This window comes from Musca domestica, unplaced genomic scaffold, assembly GCF_030504385.1.
Source record: "Musca domestica strain aabys unplaced genomic scaffold, Musca_domestica.polishedcontigs.V.1.1 13, whole genome shotgun sequence".
NCBI classification, from domain to species: Eukaryota; Metazoa; Arthropoda; class Insecta; order Diptera; family Muscidae; genus Musca; species Musca domestica.
This window is the reverse complement of record NW_026712172.1, coordinates 13,949,120-13,974,518: the sequence shown is the minus strand read 5'-3', so window position 1 is coordinate 13,974,518 and position 25,399 is coordinate 13,949,120. Positions and strand designations below refer to the sequence as shown.

The window sequence follows — 25,399 nt, the reverse complement described above, 5'->3', positions numbered from 1 at the left end:
TCTCGATAAAATTTAACAAAGGTCTTTCTAGGGTGTCTGATATTTGGTACCAACTATTACTGTTGTGGAGTGCATATTACGCATTTGAAGGACTTTAAATCCCAAATCGGATGAAACATATATTTGGGAGCTATAGCTATATTTGAACCGTTTTTCACCAAATTTGCTGTTTCTACAATGAATTCAATCGGATGTGGCAAAATTCTGGTCATTTGGACTGATATTGGCCATTTGGTGCACAATTAACCCGAAATCTGTTGAAGATATATACAGGGTGAGATAAAAAATACAACAAAGTCAAACGCCATAATTTTTAAATTTTATTGAATGAAAATGTCGGAACGGCATCAAATTTAAGAATAAGTTTAGATTTGTTCGAATTGGTCATCTTTGGCACGAATTATGGCCAATGAAACCGTCACACGCAGCCCGTATGTTGTTCTGCTGTATTTTGGCCCATTTCCGGCGAATCGCTTGCTGGAGGTGATCGGCACTTTGTTTTGATGTCGGAACGGCATCAAATTTAAGAATAAGTTTAGATTTGTTCGAATTGGTCACCTTTGGCACGAATTATGGCCAATGAAACCGTCACACGCTGCCTGAATGTTGTTATTCGGTATTTTGAGCCTTTCCCAGCGAAGCGCTTGTTTGAGGTGTTCGACACTTTGGCAGTTTTTTAGTGCCAACCTTGCTTTTCAAAATACTTCACACACAATAGACCAACGGATTGGTATCCGAAGATTTTGATGGCCATTGTGCGCTGGAAATGAAGCGAGGAACCTCATTTTATAACGATTCTTGGGTGGCGTGTGCTGAGTCCTGTTGAAATGTCAAGGTCTGCGAACAAAATGTTTGCGTGCCCGAGGCTTTAATACACCTTCCAGAATATTTTCGCGATAATATTCGGCATTTATTCTGATGCCACGGTCGATTAATACGAGCGGAGAGCGACCGTTGGATGTTATGGCGGCCCACACCATCACCATGGCCGTCGCTTGAGTTCTGGTGGCCGACCAAAGGTGCATATTTTCACCTGACCTCTTTGGCAAGTAAACTCGATCATTTTGTTTGTTTACAAACTGCTGGACAACGAATGTTTTCTCATCGGAGAAAACCAAATTCGGCAGTTCATCACTTTCGGCCAAGCGAAGCAACTCTTTTGCTCTTCTAAATCTTTTTTCTTTCTGTTGCGGTGTAAGTTCTTGCACTTTTGGAATTTCATTGGCTTTACCCCGAACTCATTTTTCAATATTTGCCGAATGGAATATTGCGATATGTTCAGCTCACAAGCCATTTTTAGGCCACTGCTGCGCTGGTTTCGATCAAGTCACTTCTTTACTTTTCGAACCATGTCTGCTGATGTTGCTATTTTCTTCCGCCCACTTCCTTGACGTCGGGCTACGCTACCATTATCACAGTAACGAGCGATGGTACGAGACACAAAAGATTTATTCACATTTAAATGCTGAAGTTCTCTAACGATAGCCACTTGTAGTTTTCCAGCCAAATATAAGGAAATCACATTATCACGCTTGAATTCCACCACGATCAAATTTTTTTTGTGGAAAATTCTGGCCAAAATGCTTTTGGTGACCCTTGTAAACAATATAATGAGCTGTCACTGGAATAGGCTGTAGTACCCAATAAGATCTTCAAATACGAAATTTGAAACAATTCCGGCGAATAATGTCGCTAAAATCATCAAAATACCGAAAGGTCCCGTTATATGGGGGCTATGCGAAGACATGGATCTGCATATGCAATTTTTAAACATAGGTTGTAATACCCATTATAAACTTCGAGTACGAAATTTGAAACAATTCGGTTGAATGATGTCGCTTAACTCATCAAAATACCGAATATCTGGAGGTACCGTTATATCGGGGCTATACGTAAACGTCGACCGACATGGCCCATTTACGAACTTAAGCTGCCTAATAGCAAAATATACATGTGTGCAAAATGTTGGCCTTCTATCTCAATTCGTTCGGAAGATAGCGTGATTGGCTGCCCGAGATGAGAGGCACCAGTGCGGCTCAACATTAAAATGTCTTCGTTCATAAATATCTTGTCTTAATAATGATGGGGTCTAAAAATCCAATTTGAAATTGACAAAAATTAAAAATTTTGTTGTTCGACTTGTTTTTTGATAGATCTGTTATACACACATTTTCCAATCCGGCCATCAAAAATTTGTCAACAAACATATTCGCCAAAAAAATTCTTCTGTCTAGGCAAAAATTTTTATTTTCGCCTCAAGCATGAATTTTGACATTTCATCCGATAAAATAACAGCTGTTTTTAAATTAATTCGTTCGAAGCAAGGCTGTTTAATTTGGCCATGCCTAGAAGTACAAAGACTTTTTGAAGTCCTTACCCTTTTTATGCCTTTGGAAATGCATGAAAAGGTCGACGGAAAGCCTATGGTCGAGCAAGGTTTAATGTTTAGCTTTAATTTTTAAAGCCTTTCTCCAAATTATTAGAATTAGAGGATGTAACAACAATAGGGAGTAACACTTCAGATTATAATGTTTAAATGTTTTTAATGTTTTTTTTTTTTAAGTTAAAGTCAAGATCTCTATAACACGTTTCAAAAAAAAAGTTTCTATAAATCATGTAATTTTTTCCCCATTTTTCCCACTTTTGGATTGTTTAGCTATAATCTAAAAAAAAAACATTTACATGATAAGCTCCTAGGAATTATTTTTAACATTTTTTCTCTTAAAAAAAATTGGTGCCCATTGCTTTGTTCCCACCTCATGACAAGTTTCTAATGACCCTTATCTCCCCCCGTTCCCCTGAAATGTTACTAAGCCACAAGATAAGTTTATTGGGCATGCAACAAAATAATGGATATTGTTGTTGCTAACCGCCACAATTTATCATCATTGCCGGCACTGCCATCATCTGGGTTTTTGGGTTTTTTTTTCTACGTTTCGACAACATTACGTTGCGATGACTACACACGCACCCACCCTGTTGCTTTTTCTTTCTACTCTTCGTGGGTTTTTTTTTGTCAGTTGGGTTCGTTGATTCTTCTATTTACATAATCACTTTTGTTGTATTTGGATTTTTATTCGGCTTGCTCTTTTTTTTTTGTTTTTGGTAGGTTTAACACACATTTCGTAGATGACTTCGTCAAACAACAGTTATATTTATGATGGGCCTCCTCTAGTTACGGCGTACATCTGTGTATGAGCTAACGCTGTTCGTTTATTCGAGTGTGTGTGTGTGTTTGTATAACTATGACCGATAAGTGTGTAATGTGTAAAGGTTAATAAACTTTACAGAAAAAAAGTGGATGTGAACGAACAATGAACGACAACGTCAACTAGCCGAAAAAAAGAAACAACAACAAAAACTAAATAGTTTTTTTTTTGTACACTTTGTTAAATTTCTTTGTCCCCCCCTCAAGTATTGTTGTAACTGTTTAAATAATGATAAAGAAAGTATGAAACAATGTTTTTGTTTCAGAACTATTCTTGAAGATAATTACCAGTTCTTAAATAGAAAGAAGTTTTTGTATTAATTTTTTTCTTGTACCCTTTTTTCTTTTTATTTCATTTTAACCAAAAAAAAAGAAAGAAACGAACTAAGAGCTTGGCAAAAATTCATTGTTGTATATCCGCCTTCCAAATGCAACTAAACACGTGCTCTACCGGCACTTAACTGTTTGCATCTGTGCGAAAATTGTTTCGCTCATATTGTTCTCAGTGCATTGCATTGTTCTGAACAGAGTTGCCAAATTGTAAATAACTGCAAATACTATTTTTGTGTGGAATATACAAATTACCACAGTCAATACAGTTCAGTGTTAATTAATTAATTAATTTTATAAATACCAGAAATAGTTCTAATTTGCGAGTGAAAAAGACTTTGTCAGCAAAGAATTGAGCACAATGATTGGATAAATTTCTAGATTAGATAAATTTCTATCAAATATTCAAAAACGATTGTAAAATAAATAAGTTCAGACATGTGTACAGGGTTAAGTTCCACTTGATCGAAACCCGCCTCGCAGTGGCTGAAAAATGGCTCGTGAGCTTAACATCGCGAAACATTTTTGCTGATGTTGCTGTTTTCCTCCGTTCACTTCCTTGACGTCGGGCTACGCTACCAGTATCACGGTAACGAGCGATGGTACGAGACGTTCGAAAAGTAAAGAAGCGATTTGATCAAAATCCGCGCTGCAGTGGCCGAAAAATGGCTCATGAGCTGAACATATCGCAATATTCCCTTCGGCAAATATAGAAAAATGACCCCAGGGTAAAGCCATTGAAATTCTAAAAAGTGCAAGAACTTACACCGCAACAGAAAATAACCGACTCAAAAGAGCTAAAGAGTTACATCGATGGCCGAAAGTAGTGAACTGTCGAATTTGTTTTTCTCCGATGAGGAAACATTCGTTATCCAGCAGTTTTTAAACAAACAAAATGATGGGTTTACTTACCCAAGAGGACAGCCACCAGAACTCAAGCACCGGCCATGGTGATGGTGTGGGCCGCCATAACAGCCGAAGGTCGCTTTCCGCTCGTATTAATCGACCGTGGCATCAGAATCAATGCCGAATATTACCGCGAAAATATTCTGGAGGGTGCATTAAAGCCTTGGGCACCCAAACATTTTGGCCGCAGCCCTTGGACATTCCAACAGGACTCGTGCCACCCAAGAATGGTTACAAAATGAGGTTCCTTGCTTCATTTCCAGCGCACAATGGCTCCCAAAATCTACGGATACCAATCCGTTGGACTATTGTGCCTGGAGTATTTTGGAAAGCAAGGTTGGCATTAAAAAAAAATCCAAAGTGTCGATCACCTCGAGCAAGCGTTTCGCCAGGAATGGGCCAAAATACGGCAGAGCAAAATTCGGGCTGTGTGTGACGGTTTCATTGGCCGTTTGAAGGCCATAATTCAAGTCAAAGGTGACCAATTCGAACATATCTAAACTTTTTCTAAAATTTGATGATATTTCCGACACTTTTGTTCCAAAGAACTCATCTTTCTTCTAAGCAACACTACCCAACATAGCCTGCAATTGTGGACATTGCTAAAAAGTTTAGCACTTTGCGATCTGCCCTATCTAAAGGTTTTATAAATGAAATTTACATGGATTTCCGACCCTTCATCTTAGCGAATATTTTTCTCATAATCAGCATAAAATTCTAAGACAATTCAACGATGTCCGTCTGTCTGTCTGTTGAAATCACGATACAGCCCACAGTATTTGACGTAGAGCGTCAAAATTTAGCAGAATAATTTGTATTATGTCTAGGATATTTGGATCGGTATCTTCCGATATTCGGTATTTTGATCGTTTTTGTAACATTTTATAACGGACTTGTCTAAAAATTGGAATTTGTTGATCATAATGAGTTCTAGCTCCGTTGACGAAATATTGTATGTATAGGTCCACGTTTCTGTATAACCCTATATAGCAATACCTCCCGATATTCGGTATTTTGATGATTTTTGCCACATTTTCCCACGAATATGTCTAAAAATTGGTTTTTGTGGGTCATAATTGGTTCTAGAGTTTTCAGTACCCTAAGGTGGAGGGTATTAAAAATTCGGCCCGGCCGAACTTAATGTTTTTTACTTGTTTTTTATTTATTATTATTTTTTTTGTTTAAAAAAATTCAGAAGAAAACAAAACTCAAAATGTTGTATTAAAGTTAAAATAAAAGCTATAAGGCTATTATTACCGAAAAGTTGAACGGAATTATAATTTATTTTTTATTTATTTATTTATATATATATTTTTTTTGATAATTGTCGCTAAATTTGGCGTTAATGAGTTATAGAATCGCCCTACTAAAAAGCCAAGTTTTTTTGGCTACAATCTGCCCCCGAATCCTTTTGGACACACAACAAGCCTGGCAACCCTTTTTTGTTGTTTTGCAAAGAACTCTCTCAGATTCTCTCACTTGTTCTGTGAGATAACATTTGTTTGTATGTGTGTGTGTGTGTCTGTTCTTTTCGCAATACCAACATCAAATATTTGCAAATTATACGACGTATCAGCAAATTTGTGCTACGACCTACGCCAATTTAATGCAGATTGCGTATGACCGTTCAAAGAATGACAAGACACAAAAAAGAAAGATTATTAAAATAACAAAACAAATGTGCATTTTAAATATTGTACAACAGAAAAATATATATTTTTCTCGTGCATTGGCAAATTTTATTGCTGAGAGTTAAGGGAGCATAATGGGATTTAAAATTGTGGGAAGGGAATTGAATGTAATAATGGCAGAAATCTTTATTTTTTCCGTCAAAAATATGAATTATGCTCTTTTGTTTGCTTTGTATAACAGTTTACAGACTTTTACAATATCTAAAATATTTTAAATCTAATTAAAAGGAGTTTACAATAAATTTAAAATTTTTCTTGGTAGTATAACAGTTTTACGAAACTGTTATACAGCAAAATATTACACCAAAATCTTTTTCGCTGTATTTAAAAGATATTAGAATACATTTGAGTCATTTTCTTTTCAGTATAACAGTTACACAAAACTGTTATACAATCCATTTTTATTTAAAAAAAATGAAAGAACTTACATTTTAAGAATTTCGAAGTGTTTCATAGACCTAAACAGAAACATAAAGCATTCATGCTAAATATGTATTCAAAGGAGTGTCCACTGCACTGCTCGTGCGAAAACAAGTTTTTTTTTATTTTTTCAGAAAACACTAATTATTTCTGCCATATCACCCTATTATATTCTCTAGATTTTGCGGAAGCTTGTCTTTATACGTATTTTTCCAAACTATTTCTCTAATCTCAACTTGTTTAGTCAAACGAAACGTAGAAAAATGCTGCTGAAAAAAACCCGCTTTGCCATAAAATTAACAGAAACAAAAGCTCATGCGACGCAAATTAACCAAGAATGCAAATAGTCTATGACTAACTGTTAGCGTTGGTCTGAGAAATAAGACACGGAGAAATAAAAACAAATATTTCAATTTATGGTGCGAATTGTATGTGTGAATATTTCCGCCCCATGTTGCGATTTTAACTACTTTGTACCCAATAGAAAATTCAACACAAATACATAGGCATCCACCATATATTGTAATTAACTTTGAAAGATGGGATTTGTTAGATAATTCAAATCTAGGCAAATTTTGGTTTTGAAATAGAAAATACAAATTTGAAATTTTGAACACAGCATGCTGATATTTGAATTCAAAGGCATCAGTACGAAAAACTGGGTTTTAAAGACTTTTGTAATAAATTTCCCAAAAATGTTGGATAATATAACAGTTTTGGAAAACCCTTATACAAACCTAATAAGGGTTGCCAATATTTTTGGCCACGAACAAGTGTATGGAAGTTCGAAAATACAACAAGTACAAAAGAAGCTAAGTTCGGCCGTTTCGAACTTTTAATACCCTCTACCATTTGGAAGGAAGTTGAAAAATTTCAAAAAACTTCCGGAAACTACCATTTAAATGAAAACTGTTATATGGAGACTATACGAAAACGTGGACCTGCTTACGAACTTTTTTATCATAGGCTGTAGTACCCATTACGAACTTCAAATACCAAATTTGTAACAATTCCGGTAAATAAAGTTGCTGGAATCATCAAAATACCGAATACCGGGAGCTACCGTTATATGGGGGCTATACGAAGGCGTGGACCTGTACAGACAATTTTCAGTCTTAGGATGTAGTAATTATTACGAACTTCAAATACTAAATTTGAAACAATTCCGGTGAATAATGTCGCTAATATCATCAAAATACCGAATATCGGGAAGTACTGTTATATGGGGGCTATACGAAGACGTGAACCTGCACAGACAATTTTCTACCTTAGGATGTAGTATCCATTACAAACTTCAAATACTAAATTTGAAACAATTCCGGTGAATAATGTCGCTAATATCATAAAAAAAATACCGAATATAGGAAGCTAACCTACGAAGGGGCTATACGAAGACGTGGACCTGCATACAAAAATTTTTGTGATAGGCTGTAATACCTATTACAAACTTCAAATACGAAATTTGAAATAATTCCGGTAAATAATATCGCTAAAATCATGAAAATACCAAATATCGGAAGGTACCGTCATTTGGAGACTATACGTAGAAGTGGACCTCCACAGACAAATTTCTGTTATAGGCTGTAGTACCCATTACGAACTTCAAATATCAAATTTGAAAAAATTCCGGTGAACAATGTCGCTAAAATCATGAAAATACCGAATATTGGGGGGGTACGGTTATATGAGGGATATACGAAGATGTGGACCTGTTCAAACAATTTTCTGTCTTAGGCTGTAGTATCCATTACGAACTTCAAATACCAAATTTGAAACAATTCCGGTGAATACTGTCGCTAAAATCATCAAAATACCGAATATCGGGAGGTACCGTTGTATGAGGGCTATACGAAGATGTAGACCTGCACAGACAATTTGCTGTCGTAGGCTGTAGTATTCATTAAAATCTTCAACCACCAAATTTGAAACATTTCCGGTGAATAATGTCGCTTAAATCATCAAAATACCTAATATCGGGTGGTTCGGTTATATGGGGGCTATACGAAGACCTGGACCTGCACAGACAATTTTCTGTCAGAGGCTGTACTATCCATTACGAACTTCAAACACCAAATTTGAAACATTTCCGGTGAATAATGTCGCTTAAATCATCAAAATACCTAATATCGGGGGGTTCGGTTATATGGAGGCTATACCAAAACTTGGACGTACATGACCCATTTTCAAAAAAATCCTGCGGTAAAATTTTATCAATCTACTTCATTTCGTTCGAAAGCTATTCTTGAAGCATATGTAATTGATTTTTGTGTGTATAACAGTTATATAAAAGTGTTATATTTTCCAAAAATGCTTCGAAATTGTTGTCATTGGTCTTCTAACGATATAGGACTTCGGCACATTAATATTTAGCCATCATTTTGTTACAGGATTACCGGCATTAAAAACAGATCTTCTGGTCTCAGAATTAAATAATTTATCAGTCGATATTGACGCATTGTCTAAATTTAATTTTAGATATTCACCTTGAACATGAATTAAATAGCTACCCTCTTCTTTCATGGATCTGGTTGTTCTCAAGCAAAGCAAAACTAAAATAAAATTAAACATGAACTATTTTAATAGTTCCACTAATCCAAAATGCGGAAGTTATATTCACTTATAGTATGGCGAAGCGAAAAATAATATAAATTAGCTGTCTGTGCAAAATAGTTTGAGAAAAATTCAAAAGATTTTTTAACACATTATAACAGTTATAGGCATTTTGTTTTATTTTGCTTACATTAAACAGAATTTTGCTAGATCATGGTCTAAAGAATCCGTTATAACACATATTTATACCGGCTCTAACGGTTTTTCGTAGAAAGACTAATTTATTTAAATTCTATGTTAAATGTTATTAAGTGGCGTCATTATAATGCCCACATGCCCAAATTTGATTATTTTTCGTTTCACTTCTTTCACTGGTCGATCTTTTTGGGGATTCTTATGGCGTATCTGTTATATTTCTAACAAAACGTGATCTATCGATCGATTAAGCAAATTCGAACACCTTTTTTTCTTGTGGCTAAAATAAAATGCAACAACAACGACTCTTGTGGTGGCCACCACCAACAACAATCATTATTAATTCCGTTAAATAAAAATTCGCCAACACAACATATCAAAAACCGACAACATATCACCAAACACCATAATTGACGACATGAAAAACCTTGACAATGAGATAAATCTTTTTTATGAATAATTAATTAGCAAAACACAAAATCACGAAGAAGAAGAAGAAAAACAAAAATGACAAAACACAATATTATAATAATATAAATACATAGGAAAAGAAAAAAAGTTATAATGAGAACAACAACAAAACTGTCGATGAGAATTTTTTTTTTGAAAATAATAACAAATAGATATTAATATATACATAAAATAATATTTTATTAATGATTATATATAAATATTCAATATTTTTCCCCTTTGCCATACCCCCACAATTCATTCAAAGAATATAATAAATGTCAAAAATATGTTTATCAAGTTTTTTTATTCTCCATAGTGATTGACGTAAATCTGTCAAATGCCATTCACATTAGATTTTAATTCTTTAATTGTTTCTTAGAATACTTTAAATTGTCTGTCAAAATTGTTGGAAATACAATTATCGTCAATACGTCTTTTTATATATGCTATTATTTTTTGTTTACAACAAGCAACTTTTTCAAGGTGTCTAATATTTAATATCTACCCTAATTTGTTTCCAATATGCAAATTTTCCAATTTTTTGGGAGTGTATAACAGTTATGGTAAACTGTTATACTGGTATAACAGTTTTGAAAATTATTTAATTTACAAAAATATTGAAAATATAGCCTCAAGTAGCAATATTTTATTGTGATAACACCCAAACTAATTAAGTAAAACTGTTATACTCCATTACAATTCAACTTTGAACCATAAATTTGACTTCACTCTTCAAACGTAATTTGTTGTGGTAATCAAAAACAGATAAAATTGTGTGATACATGCATTTATCTAACATTTATCTCGTGTATAACAGTTATAGTAAACCGTTATACAAGTATAAAAACAGAGCTTAGTATTAATTAATTTAAACCCAAATATAAAGGATTTTTATAACTGTTATACATCAAAAATATGCCAAACATATTTCCAATATGCAATTTTCCAATTTTTTGGTTGTGTATAACAGTTATGGTAAACTGTTATACTGGTATAACAATTTTAAAAATTTATTTAATTTATAAAAATATTGAAAATATGTCCTCAAGTAGCAATACTTTATTGTAATAACACCCCAAATTTTTAATTAGAACTGTTATACTCCATTACAATTCAACTTTGAGCCATAAATTTGGCCTCACTCTTCAAACAGGATTTTTTTGTGGTAATTAAAAAAACATTTCACACGATTACATGCATTTATTTAACACTAGCTGGCCCGGTCCGCGTTGCCGGCCCGTAATTTTAGTCTTTAATGCTTATTATATCCCCCACCTTGGAAAGGAGGGTATATTAACTTTTTCATTCCGTTTGTAACATCCCTAAATGTTCGTCATAGACTCCGTCTGTATGTCTGTTTATTTAAATTACGATACAGCCCATATTATTTGACGTAGAGCTTCAAAATTTAGCAGAACAATTTGTACTGTGTATAGGATGGTTGGTATTGAAAATGGTCCACGTTTTGGTATAGTACCCATATAACGGTACCTCTCGAATTTCGTTATTTTGACGATTTTTGTCACATTTCTCATCGGATTTGTCCGCGTTGCCGGCCCGTAGTTTTAGTCTTTAATGCAAATTTAGCATAGCATAATATTTCACAAATCTAGCTCATAAAGGTGAACAAATTTTAATATAAATATTGATTCGACTAAATAGAAATAAATAACTATGGAAGGAGGGCAAAATAATTTCTGAATAGTCAAAGTTAATTACGCTTTTACACCCATTACCATAGCACCTCAAATTGCGCATTAGAGTCCCCAAAAAGTCTATGTTCTTGTTCATAGTAAAATTCAATGACGATTAAACAATACCCGCGTTGTTGTCCGCCAATCGGTAAACATCACTATAGATCGGCGGGCCTGAGGACTATATGGGGACTGTACCAAAATATTTACGTATGTTGACATTTTTCTGTAAGACGGTTCTCTACTCACAAAGTAGCCTAAATACAGCAAATAATGGCCAAATCAGTTGAAAAACGTGGCCAAGACCACGGTCACAGCTGAAATCAGGGATACATTTATATAAGGGTTATACCAAAACGTGGCCCAACCAATATTCTCTTGGGGGTTACAAATTCAATAGAAAACAAAATTTTCTTTTCTGACCACCAATTAGATGTGAAAGTGGACTTGGAGATACTCCATTGTGGGGACTTTATTTAAATAAATTCCTGTGTAGCAATTATCTGTATGATGGTTCCCTACCCCAGGGTAGCATAAATACAATTTTTAGCCAAATCAATTAATGAATATGGTCAAGACCAAAATGGGCTCTACTCTGAAAATTTCAAACTTTATGCGAAGAGGTTTTCTACCTCCTTAGAAACAAATATGCCAAATAATGTCCAAAATATTAAAAAAGTGACCAAGACACCAAAAAAACTTAAATCATACGATGGTTATATAAATATGGAATCGGGTTGTACCCTTATCCGTGAGTTATGATCGATATCATGACCTGCAAAAGCGATTAAAGGTATCTCGAATGTTTGGGAAGAATTTCTGCAAGGATAGAAATTCTTTTCTTACTAAGAGTCCCATTCGCTCTACTATTTTCCACCCTTTATATTTGGTATTTTTCTGATTGTACATTGGACGGATTATTGTGACAGGAAAGAAGTAGTTCCACGCTTTGAAATGAGCCCCATTAGGGTTTTTCGGTAATTTTCGTTTGTTCAAATGTGTTCGCATCTTCCAGCTGAACCACGATGTCGGCCCTGGAGTTGAAAGGTAGATGTCAGTTAACATCGTATTTCCCACTTATTTAATTTTTGGGTGAAAATTTGTATATAGTGAAAAATTATTCTTTATTTTGTTCACAAAAAATTTACTGAATTCAATTAGATAATACAAATTGAAAAAAAAGTGACAAAAGAAGAATAACACATTGAAAATATCTTCAACTTGTTCGCTGATTTTTTACAGAAAATGCTTAAAGATCCTTATATAGTTTGTCAATAGAATGTACTTCTATTTTAAAATTCGATTCCATTAAATTATTTCGACATCATCTATTCCGTTTCGCCACCACATAATTCGGTACTACACTTCCATGTAACTCGCCATCAATTTCATTTCTCAAGAAATCAAGTCAATTAAATAAATTGGTATTAATATTTGAATTCAAAAAAAAAAAAAAATAAAAAAACACTACAAATGTACATTAGAAAAAAGTAAGTCAAAATGGAAAAAAATTATGCAAAATAAAACATTACTATTGTACATTTCAAAAGTCAAAATGAAAATGTTAATATAACACATTTTTACGCGATTTTTTTTGGATATTATCCTTTTCGGAGAGGAGACAATTCCGAATTTGTATGAATCGTTAAAATTAGTCCAGCGGTTCTTAAGTTATAAGCGTAGTAACTAACACAACTTTCTTTTATATATATAGATTTAACATCGTGTATAGCAGTTATAGTGAGTATAAAAACAGAGATTAGTAAAAAATAATTTAAACCCAAATATAAAGGATTTTTATGACTGTTATACATCAAAAATATTCTCAATATGCAATTTTCCAATTTTTTTGATAGTGTATAACAGTTATGGTAAACTGTTATACTGGTATAACAGTTTCAAAAATTATTTAATTTACAAAAATATTGAAAATATAGCCCCATGTGACAATATTTTGTTGTAATAACACCCAAAATAGTTAATTAGAACTGTTATACTCCACTAAAATTCAACTTTGAGTCATAAATTTGTCTCGACCCTTGAAACGTGATTAGTTGTGGTAATCAGAAACATATATTACACACTAACATGCATTTATTTAATAGTTAACATCGTGTATAACAGTTATAGTGAACTGTTATACAAGTATAAAAACAGAGATTAGTATTAATTTATTTAAACCCAAATATAAAGGATTTTTATAACAGTTATATATATCAAACATTTTCCAAAAATATTCCCAATAGGCAATTTTCCATTTTTTGATAATGTATAACAGTCATGGTAAACTGTTATACTGGTATAACAGTTTTAAAAATTATTAAATATTGAAAATATAGCCTTAAGTAACAATATTTTATTGTAATAACAGCCAAAAATAGCTAATTAGAACTGTTATACTCCATTACAATACAACTTTGAGCCATAAATTTGTATTGACTCTTGAAACGTAATTTGTTGTGTTAATCAAAAACATATATCGAACAATTTCATGCATTTATTTGACATTTCCCTCGTGTATAACAGTTATAGTGAACTGTTATACAAGTATAAAAACAGAGATTAGTATTAATTTATTTAAACCCAAATATAAAGGATTTTTATAACAGTTATATATCAAACATATTCCAAAAATATTCCCAATAGGCAATTTTCCATTTTTTGATAATGTATAACAGTTATGGTAAACTGTTATACTGGTATAACAGTTTTAGAAATTATTTAATTTACAAAAATATTGAAAATATAGCCTCAAGTAGCAATATTTTATTGTAATAACACACAAAATCCTTAATTATAACTGTTATACTCCATTACAATTCAACTTTGAACCATAAATTTGACTTCACTCTTCAAACGTAATTTGTTGTGGTAATCAAAAACATATATCACACAATTAAATGCGTTTATTTAACATTTAACATCGTGTATAACAGTTATTGTAAACTGTTATACAAGAATAAAAACAGAGATTAGTGTTAAATAATTTAAATCCAAATACAAAGGAGTTTTATAACTGTTATACATCAAAAACATGCCAAAAATATTTCCAATAGACAATTTTCCTATTTTTTTGGGAGTGTATAACAGTTATGGTAAACTGTTTTACTGGTATAACAGTTGTAAAAATTATTTAATTTACAAAAATATTGAAAATATAGCCTCAAGTAGCAATAATTTATATATTATACATATATTTCGTGCAAAATATCGAATATTTTCAAACATAAATTTCGTCTCCCAGGAACAAACTAAGCTTCATGATTTTGACTTTATATCTCCCCATGCCTCTAATATTTATATATTAATAAATATTTCCGCAAAGCAGGAATACATTTTTGTTTGGATGCTAACATACATACATACGTCAAAAACCGCCCGGTTGGTTGTTCTTAATAGAATCGTATGCACATGTTTTCAGTTAGTTTAAAAGAGACACGATCGGACAACTACAGCAACAACGACAATATCAACAATGAAATATATAGGAAAGAATAGAATGCAAAACAATAAATGTTGCGTTGGATTTGAAAACGACACAAAAAATAATAACAATAGTACAAAATTTGCATTTTATATTGTTTTCCTGTTGACCTCTAAAATCAAATCAAACTATTTAAGATACACAAGCCAGGCAAACAAACAAACAGACATATATACGTACTCGTACAAAGATAGTGGCTAGACAAATATTAAATTAAATGAAACGTATGAAATAAATGAGTTAGATGAAAATGGTCTGGAGGAATGTTTAGAATATTTTCATTGATTGGAAGAAATTTAAAATAGGCAGAAATAACTAAATGTGTTTTTAATAACATAGTACATTTGGCTAGTTTCAGGATTTTTATTTTTAAGGATACTTTATGTTATAACAGTTTTTAAATAGGAAATATATTTTAACCTATTAATAAATGTTATATTGTAATATTTTTAATTAATAACATATTATAACCTTGTATAACAGTTTTATTTAACTGTTATACTTGTTAAATTTATTGCAAAAGTTTTTGTAGTATCTGTCTGTCCATTAAATATTCCAAACACACACTTTTTTCTGGTGTATAACAGTCTTACGAAAACTGTTATACTCTCAAAAAAAATCGGAAATTATCCTTAAAACATTCTTACGTACTAATAGTAATATCAACAGCCCAAATAGTCCCTCATATTCAATGGTTTTAAAAATAGAGTATTACTGACGTAGAGCATTATCCATCATAATTTGTATTTATTGGAATACTTTAGGTTATAACAGTTTTTAAATACTGTTATACTCATAGAAAATGCATGTCAATATATTTTTAACCTATTAATAAATGTCATATTATAATATTTATCATATAAATATCATATTATAATATTGTATAACAGTTTCATCTAACTGTTATATTTGTTCAATTTACTGCAAAAGTGTTTGTTGCATCTCTTTATCCTGTAAATATTCCAAAAACACTTTTTTCTGGTGTATAACAGTTTTACGAGAACTGTTATACTCTCAAAAAAAGTCGGAAATTATCCAGAAAACATTCTTACACACTAATATAGTATCAATAATAGTAATATCAACAGCCCAAACAGCCTCACATGATATATATTACAGGGTGAGATAAAAAACAGCAACAATGTAAAACTCCATAATTTTTACATTTTTTTAATTATTATTAAATGAAAGCAAAAAATGTCGGAAATAGCATCAAATGTTAAAATAAGTTTAAATTTGTTCGAATTGGTCACCTTTGGCACGAAATATGGCCTTCAAACGGCCAATGAAACCGTCACACTCTGCCCAAATGTTGCGCTGCGGTATTTTGGCCCATTCCCGGCGAAACGTTTGCTTGAGGTGATCGACACTTTGGTATTTTTTTTTTTTTAGTGCCAACCTTGCTTTCCAAAATACTTCAGACACAATAGTCCAACGGATTAGTATCCGGAGATTTTGGTGGCCATTGTGCGCTGGAAATGAAGCGAGGAACCTCATTTTGTAACCATTCTTGGATGGCGCGTGCTGAGTCCTGTTGGTATGTCCAAGGTCTGCGGCCAAAATGTTTGCGTGACCAAGGCTTTAATGCACCCTTCAGAATATTTTCACGATAATATTCGGCATTTATTCTATTGCCAGGGTCGATTAATATGAGCAGAGAGCGACCATCGGCTGTTATGGCGGCCCACACCATCACCATGGCCGGCGCTTGAGTTCTTTCTGGTAGCCAACCGAAGGTGCACATTTTCAGCTGACCTTTTTGGCAAATAGTGACGGTCATTTTGCTTGTTTACAAACTGCTGGACAACGAATGTTTTCCCATCGGAGAAAATTGGGCAGTTCACCACTTTCGGCCAAGCGTAGCAACTCTTTTGAGTCTATTTTCTTTCTGTTGCGGTGTAAGTTCTTGCTCTTTTTAGAATTTAGCAATGGCTTTACCCCGAGTTCATTTTTCAATATTTGCCGAATGGAATATTCCGATATTTTTAGCTCACGATCCATTTATCGGCCACTGCCACGCGAGTGGTTTCGATCAAGTCGCTTCTTTACTTTTCGAACCATTTCTGCTGATGTTGCTGTTTTCTTGCGTCCACTTTCTTGACGTCGGGCTACGCTACCAGTATCACGGTAACAAGCGATGATACGAGACACAAAAGATTTATTCATATTTAAATGCTGGAGTGCTCTAACGATAGCCACTTGTGGTTTTCCAGCCAAATATAAAGAAATCACACTATCACCCTTAAATTCTATTACGAATAACTTTTTTTCCGGAAAATTCTCACCGAAATGCTTTTGTACGCTTGTAAACAACATAATGAGCTGTCACTGGAATAATTTTAACAGGTGTCGGATGAGTGGCTTAGAAATGACAGCAGTCTGAAGTTGGTTGCATTTTTTTCATATCGCCCTGTATATTCAATGATTTTATATATATATATATATATATATATATATATATATATATATATATATATATATATATATATATATATAGAGAGAGAGAGAGTATTTTATGTATAGAGTATATGAGAATGTGCTATAATTACGAAAAGTACCATTTACTGCCGATTTCTGATATTGCAAACAATGCTGAATATATTTTTAGGGTCATTAACTTTCAAAATATGTAATTTCTAACGTCATACTAGCTGTATAACATTTTTTCCCTACTCTACCAAAAAGAACGGAACTTTTTGTTTTGGTAGGTAGGTAACAATTATAATCCATCATACTTTCACTACTGACAGCGAGAAAGACACAAGAAAACACCAACAATAACCAAACTCCAAATCTGGCTTGACGCTACAAATGTTGATTGTGCGTTTCTTTGTTTCTCTAGCCCAACGAGAGCCAATGGGAAACCTAATTTTTTATGTTGTCATTTAAATTTCTTCTTTCTCTTATCAAAATTTATTTCGTTCCATTTGAGTTATTTTGTGCGTCAGTCTTACATTTCTCCACAACTCCAAAAAGTCAGTCACTCCAAACCAAACCAAAAAAATCTTCATTCCATCTAGCAACAAAGTAAAAAAAAAGACAAATAGAAAGAAATACATATTTCTGGTCTTTCTTAATTCGTCCAAAGTAACAGCAGCAGCAACAACAACAACAACCACATTGATAATTATAGAAAAGAAAAGAAGAAAAGTTCAAAGACCCCTTAGACCAAATTTGTTATCCAAACATTCGTTTATACCATCCACAGAAAAAAAAATCCATAGTGGCACACATAAAAGAAATGGAATGAAATGAGCAAACAATATGATTTGAGTTCAGCATTTTTTTTACTTTATTTCTTGTTGTTGCTGTGGTTAGGCTACTTGTCCGAATTGGAAATGATGAGGCAATCCCAAGAAAGCGGCGGAAAAGAATGACAAACATTTGCAAACATTTTTTTTGGGATAAGAAAGGTGTTTATTTTGGGAAATATGTGTCATAGTAGGCGGATGACCAGATGGACCCGAATACTAGGTTCGGTATTCACTCTAATTCCCGAAGACGTGAACCTGCACAGACAATTTTCTGTCATAGGCTGTAGTATCCATTACGAACTTCAAATACCAAATTCAAAACAATTCCGGTGAAAAATGTCGCTAAAATCATCAAAATACCGAATATATGGAGGTACCGTTATATTGAGGCTATACGAAGACGTGCACGGACCATTTTCTCTCATAAGCTATAGTATCCATTACGAACTCTAAATACCAAATTTGCAACAATTCCGTTGAATAATGTCGCTAAAATCATCAAAATACCGAATATCGGGAGGTACCATTATATGGGGGCTATACGAAGATTTGGACCTGGAAAGAAAATTTTCTGTCATAGGCTGTAGTATCAATTACGAACTTCAAATACCAAATGTGAAATAATTCCGGTGAATAATGCCGCTAAAATCATCAAAAAACCGAATATCGGGAGGTACCGTTATATTGGGGCTATACGAAGACGTGGACTTGCCTAAACAATTTTCTGTCATAGGCTTTAGTATATATTACGAACTTCAGATAACAAATTTGGAACAGTTCCGATGAATAATGTCGCTAAAATCATCAAAATACCGAATATGGGGAGATACCGTTATATTGGGGCTATACGAAGACGTGCACGGACGATTTTCTCTCATAGGCTATAGTATCCATTACGAACTTCAAATACCAAATTTGAAACAATTCCGGTGAATAATGTCGCTAAAAACAACAAAGTACCGATAATGGGGAGGTACCGCTATATGGAGGCTATACGAAGACATGGACCTGCCTAGACAATTTTCTGTGTTAGACTGTATTATCCATTACGAACTTCAAATACCAAATTTGAAACAATTCTGGTGAATATTGTCGCTAAAATCATCAAAATACCGAATATCGGGAGGTACCGTTATATGGAGGCTATACGAAGACGTGGACCTGCACGCATAATTTTCTGTCATAGTCTATAGTATCCATTGCGAACTTCAAATAACAAATTTGAAAAAATTCCGGTGGATAATGTGGCTAAAATCAGCAAAATACCGAATATCGGGAGGTACCGTTATATGGAGGCTATACGAAGACGTGGACCTGCACGGATAATTTTCTGTCATAGTCTATAGTATCCATTGCGAACTTCAAATAACAAATTTAAAATAATTCCGGTAAATAATGTCGCTAAAATCCTCAAAATACCGAATATCGGGAGGTACCGTTATATGGAGGCTATACGAAGACGTGGACCTGCACGCATAATTTTCTGTCATAGTCTATAGTATCCATTGCGAACTTCAAATAACAAATTTGAAATAATTCCGGTAAATAATGTCGCTAAAATCCTCAAAATACCGAATATCGGGAGGTACCGTTATATGGAGGCTATACGAAGACGTGGACCTGCACAGACAATTTTCTGTCATAGGTCATAATATTCGTATCGAACTTCAAATACCAAATATGAAACAATTCCGATGAATAATGTCGCTAGAATCATCAAAATACCGAAAATAGGGGGATCTCAATTTTGGCGTCATTATCCGCATTAGCCACAGTTTGAAAAATAATAAACTATTACTAACATACCTATATATATTTATATACGCTTCATTTTTTCATTCCTCCCCATTGAAAACCAATTCTTTACAAAAACTTTGTCTTGATTTTATGCCCCATTAACATTTCCGCTCTTCTTCTCTTTTTTTCCAGGAATTATGACACTGAGCCGTGGCCCCTACAGCGAGCTCGATAAAATGAGCCTTTTTCAGGATCTAAAACTGAAACGACGTAAAATCGATTCAAGATGCAGCAGTGATGGTGAATCAGTAGCAGATACCTCAACCTCATCACCGGATCTTTTGGCGCCCATGTCACCCAAAATGTGTGATTCGGGAGGGGGTGGTGGTGGCGGTGGAGTTGGTAGCAGCGTGGCCGCCTCCATGTCATTGGTAACACTGACTGCCACCACAACTCTAACCTCAACCACCAGTACAACACCTGCCACCTGTTCGAGCTCTGCCTTGCCTCAGCATCAAGTTGCTGCCGAGGTTGTGGTGGCAACAGCAAAAGCTGTTGCGGCGGTCGTTGCTGTTAAAAATGAACAGCTACAGCAACAATTGCAACAGCAGCAGCAGCAGCAACAACAACGTCAAGAACAGACTGAAATCCATTCATCGTGTGGCATGTCGGCCTCGTCTACGGCCGCCAGCAATATGATGACACCACCTGCTCCCGTTCGAACATCACCGCCCATGAGCACAGAAATGGCAGCTGCGGATAGTGCGGAACGAAGGACGCCCTCCAGTAATCGGGCCACACCCACACCGCCTCACAATAATGGCAATGCCAGTAGCAGTACCAGTAATGGTGGTGGCAGTAGTCGAGCCTCACCCGATTCCATGGATGATAAGCCAACGACAACAACAACAACAAGCAGTTCATCACTGCTGATGTCTGCCAATGGCATGCACAGTGGCGGCAGCACAAACCCCAACAGCAGTATGAGTGTTATACGTTCGGTGAAGGAGGAACGCATATTGGCATCGCCAACTCGAATGCTGGCCTACCATCAGCAGCAACAACAACAACAACAGCAGCAGCAGCAGGGTTGTAAAACACCCACACAGTCTCAACAGCATGTCACCGTCTTGGTGACACCATCACGTATTAAGTCTGAACCCCAACCGCCACAACCACCACATTCGCCATATTCCGCAGCTGTTAGTGCATCGACCACAACGCTGTCGCCCTCACCACTGCCTGGTAATCCTAATGCCTCCTCTCACAATACACCAAGCAGTCTGCTGCAGCAACAGCAGCATCATCATCAGCAACAGCAGCAGCAACAACAAAATCCCCCTCCTCCCATTGTCACAACACATCACCTGCATCAGCAGCTGACCCAGCCGCAGCTGAGAAAAAATAGTCCGCCTCATGATTTACAGTTTCCTCCACAACATCATCACCTACTGACGCAGTCCATGCAACATCTGACGCAACAACAGCAGCTGCAGTTGTTGCAACAGGCCGCTGCCATGTCCAGACAAAACAATCCAGCCACACGGGAGATGTCGCCCAGTGCCTCGATGTCGCCCAGCTCAAGACACTCATCCTCCAAGTCACCACAACAGCATCTGATGCAACAGCACCAGCAGCAGCAGCAACAGAATGTGGCGGCCCAGCATATGCGCATCAAAAAGGAACCCTCCGCCATGCAGAACCATATAACGGGCTTTGGCAATGGAGGCAATGGCGGTCCCCAGCGACACCACTCACCGCATTTTATGCAACAGGCATCGCCCAATCAACAGTCGTCGCCACAGCAGGGTCCTCCACCACCCCAACTGCCTCCTCAAGCCTTGGGCAATATGGCCCAGGCCCTGATGCACCCAGCTTCTCTGCAATCGCTGAGACATCCAAATCGTGATGCAGCCATTTTATTTCGTGTCAAAAACGAAGTCCAGCAACAGGTGGCGGCGGCAGCAGCGGCGGCTGCAGGTTTGCCTCAGCTAATGCAGCCTGGAGCTGCAGCAGTGGCAGCAGCAGCAGCCCAGCGCATGGTCTGGGTATCGAATGCCCGCATAAATGGTGTGAAACCGGAGGTGATTGGTGGTCCCATGGGCAGCATACGGCCGGGAGGGCCTGGACAATCGCCCTCACCGCATCATTCTTCGTCGTCGGCCTCCTCAACGTCACAACTGTCCCCCCAGACACCATCACAAACTCCCCCGCGCGGCACACCAACCGTTATAATGGGTGAAAGTTGTGGTGTCCGGACCATGGTCTGGGGCTATGAGCCAGCGGCTCCATCGTCATCGGCAGGATCGGCGAGTCAGTCGCCCAACTCACATCACCATGGTCAGCATCATCTAACGCATCAGCAAATGGGAGGTGGCGGTGGACCGCCATCATCACTGCAGTCTCAGTCACACCATTCATCACAATCATCGCTGAACACAGCCTCCTCCCCATCAGCCGGATCTCTAACACCAACGCATACGCCAGGACCTTCGCCGCAAAACAATGAAGAGGCAGCCCAGCTGCTGCTCTCTCTGGGCCAGACACGCATTCAAGATAATCGGCCACGGCCGCCACATGCATTTCGTACGCCTCATGCTCTGAACATGGAACGTCTGTGGGCCGGCGACTATTCCCAATTGCCGCCGGGTCAACTGCATGCCCTTAACCTAAGTGCAGCCCAGCAGCCTTGGGGTAGTGGTGGCAGCTCAAATACCACCGGCTTGGGACGGGGTTTGGACAACCCCCACGAGCCAACGGATGAGGATGACCAGCCCCTGGTGTGTATGATATGTGAGGATAAGGCAACGGGCTTGCACTATGGTATTATAACATGTGAAGGGTAAGTAAAGAACAAGAAGATTTCCCTAAGGAGTATTAATAAGCAATTCTCTCTCCCACTTCGTGTTCGTCCAGGTGCAAAGGTTTCTTCAAACGCACGGTGCAAAATCGCCGGGTCTACACCTGCGTGGCAGATGGCACCTGTGAAATAACCAAAGCTCAACGTAACCGTTGTCAGTATTGCCGTTTCAAGAAATGCATTGAACAAGGCATGGTTCTGCAAGGTAAGCAAAACTCTACCGTCACACGTCTCACTCTACAAAGCAAAATTTAATGTTTCTATCTCTCTCTCTCCTTTCCAGCTGTTCGCGAGGATCGCATGCCCGGCGGTCGCAACAGCGGTGCAGTCTATAACCTTTACAAGGTCAAATACAAGAAACATAAAAAGAACAAACAGCAGCAGCAACAACAACAATCCCAACAACATTCACCCCTGCACCAACAGCAGGGACATCATCAGCCGCAACTATCTCCGCATCATCACCATCATCAGACTCATCTCTTTATGCCACAGCAACAGCAGCAGCAATTGCAGCAGCAACAATTCGCAGCCGCAGTGGCGGCGGCAGCCCACCAGCAACAAACCAAATTACTCGGTGAAATGAAGCCGATGTTCCTGTCCAAGGAACAGCAGGCCTTGCATTCACCGCACCATCCAGGCCAACAACAATCGCCAGCCTTGGGACCACCACCCCAGCAGCAACAGCAGCAGCAAGCACCTCCGTCACATTTGTCATCGCCCCACCATCCACTGCACGGCTCAGCGACTGGTCCCGGTGGTCCGCTGCACAGTCCGCTTGCCAATGCCGGCCAGCAGCAGACATCACATCATCATTCTGGCGGCCATTCTGCCTCTGTTGTGACCGGGCCGCCCCACATGTCCGGCGCCGGCCACCAGCCTTCAGCAGCTTCACAACGACCTGCCACGCCCCAAGAGACTGCCATGAAAATACCCTCGCATTTGGTAAATGGAACCATACTAAAGACTGCCCTCACAAATCCTAGCGAGATTGTTCACCTGCGGCATCGGCTCGATTCAGCGGTTAGCTCCTCCAAAGATCGCCAGATCTCATATGAGCATTCTCTGTCCATGATCCAAACTCTGATAGACTGTGACGCCATGGAAGATATTGCCACACTGCCGCACTTCTCCGAATTCTTGGAGGATAAGTCTGAGATAAGCGAAAAGCTCTGCAACATTGGTGACTCCATTGTTCACAAACTGGTGTCGTGGACGAAAAAGTTACCCTTCTATCTGGAGATACCAGTCGAGATACATACCAAACTTTTGACCGACAAATGGCACGAGATTCTCATACTGACCACAGCAGCCTATCAGGCGTTGCACGGCAAACGTCACACGAATGCGGCCGCAAACACAACATCGTCGTCGTCGGCCCATTCAAACACCTCGGCTAGCAGTAGTTCGGCATCATCGAATTCCTCAGCATCGTCGTCCTCCTCTTCGCCCACACAACACAATCACAATAATCATGCCTCGTCGACATCACCTCCGCACATAACCGCACATCCTGCCTTAGTACACAAAGACGATCCCGAATTTGTGGCCGAAGTCAATGCCCATTTGAGCACGTTGCAAACGTGTCTGACCACTCTGATGGGCCAGCCCATTGCCATGGAACAGCTGAAATTGGATGTGGGTCATATGGTGGATAAAATGACGCAGATAACGATAATGTTTAGACGAATCAAATTGAAAATGGAGGAATATGTTTGCCTCAAGGTCTACATATTGCTGAACAAAGGTAAGTTGTGACCGTAAGATAGACAGAGAGAGAGAGAGAGAGTGAGAGAGAGCGGCAGCAACATTTTATTAATCTATTTCTCTTTTTTATATATTTTCTGTGGCCGTTCATGACTTTAGCAGAAGTGGAATTGGAAAGTATACAGGAACGTTATATACAAGTATTGCGTACATTTTTACAGCATTCATCGCCCCAGAATCCACAAGCCCGCCTTAATGAGTTGTTGTCTCATATACCAGAGGTGAGTAATACGATATGATCGGAGAGAGAGAGAGAGAGAAATATGCCAGATTAATGGAGTAGGTTAAATGTTACAAAGAGAAATATAGCTAAGGCTAAATGTTTTGGTTTTTATACCCTCCTCGAAATATTTATAATAGACCCTACAAAGTATATATATTCTGGATAGCGATCTGGATAATTCTAGGACGATCTAGCGATGTCCGTCTGTCTATCCGTCTGTCTGTTGTAACCACGCTATCTTTCGAACGAATTGGAATAGAAGGCTAAGATTTTGCGCACATGCATAGCTTACCAGTAAGCAGGTTAAGCTCTTGAATGAGCCATGTAGATCCACGTTTTCGTATAGCCCCCATATAACGGTACGTCTCGACATTCGGTATTTTCATGATTTCAGAGACATTATTTACCGGAATAATTTCAAATTTGGTATTTGAAATTCATAATGGGTACTACAGCCTATGACAGGAAATTGTCTCTGCAGGTCCACGTCTTCGTATATTCTCCATATAACGGTACCTCCCGATATTCGGTATTCTGATGATTTTAGCGACATTATTTACCGGAATTATTTCAAATTTGGTATTTGAGGTTCGCAATGGGTACTACAGCCTAAGACAGAAAATTTTT

General features: G+C 36.9%; 1 protein-coding gene across 1 annotated transcript in view; it reads left to right on the top strand.

Annotated features, from left to right (window-relative positions):
• The window catches only part of LOC101890189 (hormone receptor 4), a 35,452-nt gene that overhangs the window by 5,458 nt on the left and 4,595 nt on the right, over positions 1 to 25,399 (top strand). Inside the window, 4 exon segments of the mRNA XM_059118641.1 lie at positions 20,115 to 22,764; positions 22,839 to 22,987; positions 23,066 to 24,529; positions 24,649 to 24,770. Of these exon segments, the coding sequence (XP_058974624.1) occupies positions 20,115 to 22,764; positions 22,839 to 22,987; positions 23,066 to 24,529; positions 24,649 to 24,770 (4,385 nt within the window).